The 10062-nt window shown below is 53.3% G+C and overlaps 1 protein-coding gene across 1 annotated transcript in view; it reads left to right on the top strand.

The window, feature by feature from the left end:
- Positions 1-1799: 1799 nt before the first annotated feature.
- Positions 1800-10062, top strand: part of CSPG4 (chondroitin sulfate proteoglycan 4) — a 21153-nt gene continuing 12890 nt past the window's right edge. The window contains exons 1-2 of the mRNA XM_023729640.1: positions 1800-1958; positions 3623-7159. Coding sequence (XP_023585408.1) covers positions 1836-1958; positions 3623-7159 — 3660 coding nt within the window. The 5' untranslated portion in view covers positions 1800-1835. The remainder of the gene's footprint in view (positions 1959-3622; positions 7160-10062) is intronic.

The following is a 10062-nucleotide window of genomic DNA, read 5'->3' as shown; positions in this document are numbered from 1 at the left end:
TGCAGATAAGGCACCCCTGTAGGTGTCCTCCACCCGCCAGTTCCTTGCTCTGTCCCTCCCTGGCACTGAGATAGTTTTGCAGTTCTCATTTGATTCCGTGAGCTTCTCAGACAGGGTCCTGGTGTTGCCAACAAGTGAGAAGAGCTAACTAGAGGGCATTTCAGCTCAGCCCCGAGAAGGGCATTATCAGTCTTGGCCATCCTTCCCAGCGGTGTTTGCTGCCCTTGGGAAATACAAGTCTCAGACTCCTCCTGCAGCTGCTGCTGCTTCCTCAGGCGGATGTCAGCTGGCTCAGGCTGGCCAGGGACCAGCGCGTGTCTGGCTGGTGCCAGAGCCTCCCTATTAAAGCCATCAGCCTTTGCTTACTCACATGAGGTTCAGGGAGAGCCTCACAAAGATTAATCACTTTTTTAACTGATTCCTGTCTGCCTCCCAGCACTGGACATCTCGGGGAGTGGGGTGCACAGTCAAAGTTATATTTGGCATAAGAGCCCCTGGCTGGCACAGGTGGTTAAATGCTTGACTACTGGCCTAAAAGTTGGCGGTTTGAACCTACCCCAGAGGCGCCTCAGAAGACAGACCTGGTGGTCTACTTCCAAAAGGTCACAGCTTGGAGAACTCTATAGAGCAGTTCTACTTTGCACACATGGGGTCGCCATGAGTCGGTATCGGCTTGACAGAAACTATCAACAACAACCTCTGCAAAAGGAATCAACCAGAAATTGTGGCAGCAAGTTGGAGGTCGAGGGAGGCTAATCTGGGGAAACTGCCCGAGGCAGTGACAGTTTAAAAGAAGCCCAGTGTGGGACAAAAGGGGCCCGACATAGAGGCCACTGACCCTGGGCAAGCCCAAATGTGGCCTGCTGCCCTAGGAAGCCCTCTGTGCTCTGCCCAGCAGGCCCCCAGGCCCTCCCAGGCCCTGTCTTCAGCCTCAGGCTTGGCCTGGGGGAAGCAGGGACTCAGCTGTTCTCATCCTTGGCTCCGTGGCCAACATGGAAACAATGGGACCGGATCTGACCACTCGCTGGGGACTACTTATAGCTCTATAGCGGGAAGTAATATGGGGTGATGGAGGAAGTTTTGGTCCATTTTGGGTCCAGCACTGCACGTGGTCTCCATCTGGCCTCCGAGCCTTTGCTTCTCAGCAGACACAGGCCAACCAGTTGCCACACACACCCCCAAGGGCAGCTGGGAGCCTGGCCTGAGAGATAAGTGGGGATGGGTTGGCTGCCCATCTCAGCACGACCACTGGGCACCACATGGCTCCAGCGAGCCAGTGGAGGTGGGCACGGCATGGCCAAGTGCTGTTCGAACGCCTCGCCATAAGGGCAATTAGAAGGGATTAGAGTGGGATCGGTTTGGGGTAGGACTGGTTCTCCTAGGACATGCCACCACAGGCCAGGTCTTCAGACCAGTGATGGTTTCCTTTTGGGCCAGGGAGAGACCAGACCCAGGACAGAGATTCCACCTGGATCCAGGGGAGGAGAGCCATAGCTGGCCGAGGCCTTTGGCCCTAGGAACCTCTGAGAAGGAGGCCTAAGTTGCTGGGAATGGCTGTGTTCTGGCCTCCTTCAGAGCCACGGTTTGGTCCGGACACAAGGTGAGGCCTTCTTGTGCCAGGACCAAGGAGGTGCTGGGATCTGGCCGATGCCCACGGGGCAGTACCGCATATGAGAACCAGGAAGCTGCGCCAGTGTGGAGCGCCCTCCCTGCAGCCCACTCGCCCCTCTCTGAGGTATCATCCTCCTCCAGGCAAGAGTCCGAGCCTTGACCACAGTCCCCTCTCTCACATAGCCTCCTTCTTCGGTGAGAACCACCTGGAGGTGCCTGTGGCTATGGCCCTGACCGACATAGACCTACAGCTACAGTTCTCCACATCCCAGCCCGAAGCCCTACTGCTCCTGGCAGCAGGCCCAGCTGACCACCTCCTGCTGCAGCTCTACTCTGGACTCCTGCAGGTCAGTGACATCCCAGGGGCCAGGGACAGGACTCCTTCTCTAGCTTTCAGTGGCTTCCAACTGGCTGTGTGACCTTGTGCAAGTCACTTTCACCTTGGGGTCTCAAAGTTCTCACCTGCGAAATGGACAATACCAGCATCCCTGAAAATGTGACTCCCTCGTGAACTGGCTCTCCCCTCCTGCTCTCTGCAACCTCATTGTTCACCACAACCCCTAGCAGGTTGGCTGTAACCTCACTGAACTACTTTCAGTTCCTTCTGCCTGGTGCGTGCCTCACCTGTCCCCTTCACCTGCCAAACTTCAGCCTCTCCTTGAAATGTCAGCCTGGACATCCCTTCCTCCAGGAAGTGTCACGCTGGTGCTCACCTGGGCTATATCCCCTCTCACAGGCTCCCGGTACCCCCTGTGCGCCCTTCTGGCATAGCACCAGTCACCCTGTATTGCCACTGTCTGTTGATCATGGTAACTGCATCAATACCACCGCTGCTTTCTTGTCTTTCCATTTCATTGTTCAAGTCACTGCAAGCTTTATTAGTAAGGAATCTTCTGGCCCCCTCTTGAGCCTTCCTCCTAACCATGAAGAGTTTTGAGAATTCTGGGGTCATATTGTTGGTGGTGGTGGTGGTTGTCATTGAGTCAATTGCATCTCATGGTGACCCTGTGAGTGTAGAGTAGAACTGCTCCATAGGGTTTTCGGGGTTGGTACCATTTAAGCAGATCTCCAGGCCTGTCTTTTGAGGCATTTCTGAGTGAATTTGAACACCCAACCTTTTGGTTAGTAGTCCAGTGCCACCCAGGGACTTCTCTGGGGTCCTACCCAGTCCAAATTTGGAGGATCCATCTGCTTCCACACCCCTGTGACTATGGCCTGATCAATCTGCTGCTGCCATTGCTTCTTACTGCCACAAGGTGTCACTGTTGAAGACTGGCTGGGTACAGTCTGGTGCTGTTCTGTTCTGCCAGATACAATGATGCCACACCTTAAGTAGAGGTGCTTCATACTGGGACTCCCAAGGTCATGGTTCTTAGAGCTCTGCTCTCTCAACTCTGCCACTACCCAGGCTACCATCTGGTTGTGAGAGTGCCATGCCAGATCTAGTTCTGGTGTCAGTGTCATGGAGCCAGAAACATGTCCCTCTTCTCTTCCCCTACCCCGGGTCAGGAAGCTTTTCTCTACTAAATCTTCAAAGCACACAATATCTAATTGGGCCCCCTATCCCTAAACAGTGGGCATGGCTGCCCTCAGCAACCTACTAGGGGAACTCACCAAGGGGTTCCCAGGTGCCCATTATTCCAGGGGTGGAATCTTCTGGATTCCAAGGTGATTTTCTGGTATCTCTCACACAAGGAAAGAAGAGAATAAAAAAACATGATTTGGGTCTCTAGACGGCATCTTGCTGTATGCAGTTCCTTGTGAGCGGAGACCACATCTGATTCACACTGAGGTCCCCAGAGCCCATCCAGGCCTGGTGCAGGTTGGCTTTGGGGAGCGTTTGGGTATTGAGTAAAGGTATAGCAGGAAGGAGAAAAGGGTGCCATGAGAAGCCCTTGCCCTAGGCCCTCTGTTCTAGAAACTCCAAGTGTGGGGAACTCACTGTGCTCTTATAGGAAGTGATGGAGTCAAGGTGCTGCCCCCATCCCGCACTGTCCCTGTCTCTCCCCAGGTCAGACTTGTCCTGGGCCAGGAGGAGATGAGGCTGCAGACCCCAGCAGAGACACTGCTAAGTGACTCCGTCTTCCACACTGTGGTGCTAACTGTGACAGACAGCTGGGCCACATTGTCAGTTGATGGGCTCCTGAACACCTCAGCTCCAGTCCCAGGAGGCCCTCTGGAAGTCCCTTATGGGCTCTTCGTGGGTGGCGCTGGGAGCCTTGGCCTGCCCTACCTGAAGGGAACCAGTCGCCCTCTGAGAGGTTGCCTCCATGCAGCCACCCTCAATGGCCGAAGCCTCCTCCGCCCATTGACCCCAGACGTGCACGAGGGCTGTGCTGAAGAGTTTTCTGCCGGCGACGACGTGGCCCTGGGCTTCTCTGGGCCCCACTCTCTGGCTGCCTTCCCTGCCTGGGGCACTCGGGATGAAGGCACCCTGGAGTTTACACTCACCACGAGGAGCCAGCAGGCGCCCCTGGCCTTCCAGGCAGGGGGCCGGCGTGGGGACTTCATCTATGTTGATGTATTTGAGGGCCACCTGCGGGCCATGGTAGAGAAGGGCCAGGGCACTGTACTGCTCCACAACAGCATGCCTGTGGCCGACGGGCAGCCCCACGAGGTCAGTGTCCACATTGATGTTCACCGGCTGGAAATCTCCGTGGACCAGTACCCCACCCGCACTTCCAATCGAGGGGTCCTCAGCTACCTGGAGCCAAAAGGCAGTCTCCTCCTCGGGGGCCTGGATGCAGAGGCTTCTCGCCACCTCCAGGAGCACCGCCTGGGTCTGGCCCCTGGGGCTGCCAACGCGTCCCTGCTGGGCTGCATGGAGGACCTCAGCGTCAATGGCCAGAGGCGGGGGCTCCGGGATGCCTTGCTGACTCGCAACATGGCAGCCGGCTGCAGACTGGAGGAAGAGGAGTATGAGGAAGATGCCTATGGCCCATATGAAGTCTTCTCCACCCTGGCACCTGAGCCTTGGCTCTCCATGGATCTGCCTGAACCCTGTGTGCCTGAGCTGGGGCTGCCTCCCATCTTTGCCAATTTCACCCAACTGCTGACCATCAGCCCCCTGGTGGTGGCTGAAGGTGGCACAGCCTGGCTTGAGTGGCGGCACGTGCAGCCCACCCTAGACCTGAGCAAGGCAGAGCTACGCAAATCTCAGGTGCTATTGACCGTGAGCCGTGGGGCACGCCATGGTGAGCTAGAGCTGGACATCCCAGGTGCCCAGGTGCGGAAAATGTTCACCCTGCTAGATGTGGTGAACCGCAAGGCCCGCTTCGTCCATGACGGCTCTGAGGACACCTCCGATCAGCTGGTGCTGGAGGTGTCCGTGACGGCTCGGGGGCCAGTGCCCTCCTGCCTGCGGAGGGGACAGACCTACATCCTGCCCATTCAGGTCAATCCTGTCAATGACCCGCCCCGCATCGTCTTCCCACACGGCAGCCTCATGGTGATCCTGGAGCACACGCAGAAGCCACTGGGACCTGAGGTTTTCCAGGCCTATGACCCAGACTCAGCCTGTGAGGGCCTTACCTTCCAGCTTCTCGGCAACCCTGTGGGCCTCCCTGTGGAGCGCCGAGACCAGCCTAGGCAACCAGTGGTCGAGTTCTCCTGCCGGGAGCTGGAGGCGGGAAGCCTTGTCTATATCCACCGTGGTGGCCCCGCACAGGACCTTATATTCCGGGTCAGTGACGGGCTACAGGCTAGCTCCCCGGCCACCCTGAAGGTGGTGGCTGTCCGGCCAGCCATCCAGATCCGCCACAACACAGGGCTCCGCCTGGCACAGGGCTCCACTGCACCTATCTTGCCCACCAACCTGTCGGTGGAGACCAATGCGGTGGGGCAGGATGTCAGCGTGCTGTTCCGGGTCATGGGGGCCCTGCAGTTTGGGGAACTACAGAAGCAGGGGGCAGGTGGGGTGGAGGGTGCAGAGTGGCGGGCCACACAGGCCTTCCACCAGCGCGACGTGGATCAGGGCCGCGTGAGGTACTTGAGCACTGACCCGGAGCACCACGCCGAGGACACCGTGGAGAGCCTGGCCCTAGAGGTGCAGGTAGGTCAGGAGACCCTGAGCAACTTCTCCTTTCCAGTAACCATCCAGAGAGCCACAGTGTGGCTGCTGCAGCTGGAGCCCCTGCATGCTCAGAACACCCAGCAGGAGGCCCTCACCACGGCCCACCTAGAGGCCACCGTAGAAGGGGCAGGCCCAAGCCCCATCTCCTTCCACTATGAAGTGGTTCAGGCCCCCAGGAAGGGGAATCTTCGACTACAAGGCACGCGGCTGTCAGATGGTCAGGGCTTCACCCAGGATGACTTGCAGGCTGGGCGGGTGACCTATGGGGCCACGACACGGGCCTCGGAGGCAGTCGAGGACAACTTCCGCTTCCGTGTCACAGCTCCATCACACTTCTCCCCCCTCTACACCTTCCCCATCTACATCGGAGGTGACCCCGACGCCCCTGTTCTTACCAACATCCTCCTCTCAGTGCCCGAGGGTGGAGAGGGTGTCATCTCTGCTAACCACCTCTTCGTCAAGAGTCTCAACAGTGCCAGCTACCTCTATGAGATCATGGAGCGACCCCGCCATGGGAGGTTGGTATGGCGGGACACACAAGACAAGTCCACCATGGTGATGTCCTTCACCAATGAAGATCTGCTCCATGGCCGACTGGTCTACCAGCATGACGACTCCGAGACCACGGAAGATGACATTCCATTTGTGGCTACCCGTCAGGGCGAGGGCAGTGGTGGCAATGCCTGGGAGGAGGTCCGGGGCGTCTTTCGTGTGGCCATCCAACCCATAAATGATCACGCCCCAGTGCAGACCATCAGCCGCATCTTCCATGTGGCCCGGGGTGGGCAGCGGCTACTGACTACAGACGACGTGGCCTTCAGTGACTCTGACTCAGGTTTTACTGATGCTCAGCTAGTGCTGACCCGCAAGGACCTCCTCTTCGGCAGTATTGTAGCTGTGGATGAGCCCACACGGCCCATCTACCGCTTCACCCAAGAAGACCTCAGGAAAAGGCGGGTCCTATTCGTGCACTCAGGGGCTGACCGTGGCTGGATCCAGCTGCAGGTGTCTGACGGGCAGCACCAGGCCACTGCCCTGCTCGAGGTGCAGGCTTCAGAGCCTTACCTCCGTGTGGCCAATGGCTCCAGCCTCGTGGTCCCTCAGGGGGGCCAGGGCACCATTGACACAGCCGTGCTCCACCTGGACACCAACCTAGACATCCGCAGTGGGGATGAAGTCCGCTACCATGTCACATCTGGCCCACGCTGGGGGCAACTGCTCCGGGCTGGCCAGCCAGCCATGGCCTTCTCCCAGCAGGACCTGCTGGATGGGGCCATCCTCTACAGCCACAATGGCAGTCTCAGCCCCCGTGACACCCTGGCCTTCTCCGTGGAGGCAGGGCCTGTGCACACGGATGCCACCCTACAAGTGACCATTGCTCTAGAGGGGCCATTGCCCCCACTACACCTGGTCCAGCACAAGAAGATCTACGTCTTCCAGGGAGAAGCAGCTGAGATCGGAAGGGACCAACTGGAGGTAAGGGGCTGGGGGTGGTAAGCAGGGGTACGAGCCAGGTAGAGGAGCCTTTTCATCCTCAGCCATCATGCCTGGGCATGCTATGTTTTAGGATGTGACTGGTTGACATGTGTCGAGTGTATGTACATGTCTTAGGTATGCACCTATATGTGAGTGTTGTATGTACAAGTGCTCCTAGGGAGTTTATATGTTGTACGTGTATCTGCCTGTGAATCGTGTGTGTGTCTACATATCATTGGCACACATGTACATGCTGTGGTTAAACATGCAGATTCCAGGCCTCATCCAGACTCACGAAATCTCTGAAGCGGTGCCTGAGAATCTGTATTCTAGTAAGTTCCCTGGGAAGTTATCATGGTTACTAAGCTTTGAGGACTGCTGGCCATGGAGATGGGCATGGCTGCCCCCCAGGTCCCCATGTCCTCAACTCTTTTTCCTAAACCAGGACTGAGAGAGTCTGTTAAGGGCTACCGAGCACCCAGGACCCTTACAGAGCAATCACAGGCTTCCAGCAGGCCCAGTGACCTTAGGCCAATCCCTTGCCTCTCTGAACCTTATTCCTCTACACTGCCAATCTCTGAGACCCTTCTGGTTCTGGCTGTTTGAACTTTTGGGCAAACCGTGACTAAACATGTCTGGTGTCAGAAAGTCTTTGCCCTGATGGAGGCAGCATTTGAGGCAAGCTTTGAAGAGTCTGGGGTGTCAATAGATGAGCATAGGGAAGGATAATCCAGGCAGAGAGAATAGTCCAGGCAAAGGCACAGAATCAGGAATGTGAGTTTGGGGGTGATGTGTAACCTTTTGTGGCTGGAGCATCAGGTGAGGGAGCACCCAGCAGCGTTTGGGCTGGAATAGTGTAAAACCTGAGCCGCTAAGAAGGATGGGGCGCCCTCTGGTGGTTCCGGGTGGCAACAGCAGAGACGGGAGGGAAGCTTCAAGCAAACCAGAGGCACATGTGTGTAGTGTGTGTGTATATGTGTGCAAGGACGGATTACCCAATAAGCAAGGTAAGCACATGCTTAGGGCATCAACAAAACAGGGGCACCAGTTGTCCAAAGCAAAGACCCCTAGATGCCAAGCAGACAGGACACAAGGAAAAGCGAGCACCTCAGTGGAAGGGAACTGACAGGACGCTAAATGAAATTGATACCAGCTCCAGTGCATGAGAATGTGCCGGCTGGAAATAAAGTTCGTGCAGGGTCACAAGGGCACCACGTGCAAGATTGTTTAAGCTATGAGGCCCCTACCACTTCAACAGTTTCACTGACATCTGTCTCCTACGGTCCCCTCCCATATAATTGAAATTCCTTATCTCAGCTGGTCTCTTGGGAGTATACTATTTCTTTCTGATAAACAAGAGGTGGGGTGGACTGTCAAGTCTAACTCTTGCTACATGCACCCAATATGCAACTGGATCCAACATGAGTGGTTATTGGGCAAGGACAGATTATATTAATAGATAACAGGTCTCTGATCCATTTTGAGAGAACCATCTTGTACATCCATGTCATGCTGATCCAGCAACTCCAGCCAGGAGGGCCACCAATGCCCTTTGCCGTGATGCAAATACAAGGGTATGTTCTTGTGCACATCCTGGCGAACAACCAATGGAAATTCCAGTCCCAGATGACGTGCAAAAGTGAGGGAACTTGAATAAGTTGGCCCATTGCAATGAATTCAATCGTTACTTTATAACTGTATAGCATTTACATGCAGAGTTATGTCTTAAGTTTTGTAAATAATAATATTTATAACCTTAACTTTAAAATATGTTTGGCATACACATGGATGCAATCTAGCATACGTTTAATATAATACTAACATGGGTAATAATTTAATATACTAACATAGCAAATGTCCAAAAATACTGGAAATATTAATATTTATCTAACACAAAAAGTTTTAATTTATTTATCACGTGAGTTTCATTTTTTATTGTCTGTTGCATGGGACACAGTGCTTGATATTACTTTATATTTGCTAATAAATGAGGTATTAAGCACACTAAGAGGGCGCAAAATTCAATATTTATTTACCGTGCAAAATATGTTTCTGTTTTGCAACATTGAGTGTGTTTCTAAATTCATCTTCCAAGAAAGCAACAAAGGGAGTTTATCAGAACGTTACATTTATATTTTATCAGAATGTTTATGTATCTCTGTGTAAGGAAATTGAACGATTCCTTGAAAAAATTACTTAAATGAATATTTAGATAACAAAAATTATATAAATGTATTTTATTTTCCATCTCCTTTCAAACTGACTTTCTTTTAAGAAATTGATTGACATTGTCATGACTTGCAAAACAAACTTGGTCTGTGAGAAGTGGTGCTATTGTTACATCAATTATGTATATAGCTCCGAATATGGGAGTTGAACAATCCCACAAAGACATAAAATGTACATTTTATAAATTTCGTGTACGACAACAACTGTATTTTCCTTTTCGGACCAATTGGGTTAACCTCACATTCAGTTCTCTCTCGTCGACCACATAAGAATGCACCAGTGGCTCTATAATCACCTGACTCATGATGTATCTGGTCCTGTGCTGAGCAAAGCAAACCAAAACACATCTTCAGATTGAGCATACCCTTGTACTTGTATCATACGCTTTGTGATCGCTCTCGCCCCTGTTGGGTATCAGCAGTAGTCCAGTGAACTATGAAGACGCAGCATCAAAGGACAGAAAGTGAGTGCACAAGTTTTTAAGTATTATTTCAAGATGAAAAACTCGTGGAGATCTATGAAGGGCCCTCCAACATACATCTTATGACAAACGAATGAACTTATTTCCAATTGCCTTGTAAATACTATTTCTTTTGACTATCTCAGACCTGAAGAACAAAATTACATGTTCCAAATAAATTTTTTTATTTACTAATTTTCAAATATAAATTTTT

This window comes from Trichechus manatus, unplaced genomic scaffold, assembly GCF_000243295.1.
Source record: "Trichechus manatus latirostris isolate Lorelei unplaced genomic scaffold, TriManLat1.0 scaffold00030, whole genome shotgun sequence".
NCBI classification, from domain to species: Eukaryota; Metazoa; Chordata; class Mammalia; order Sirenia; family Trichechidae; genus Trichechus; species Trichechus manatus.
Note: the sequence above shows the minus strand (reverse complement) of the source record. Positions and strands in the feature narration are given on the sequence as shown.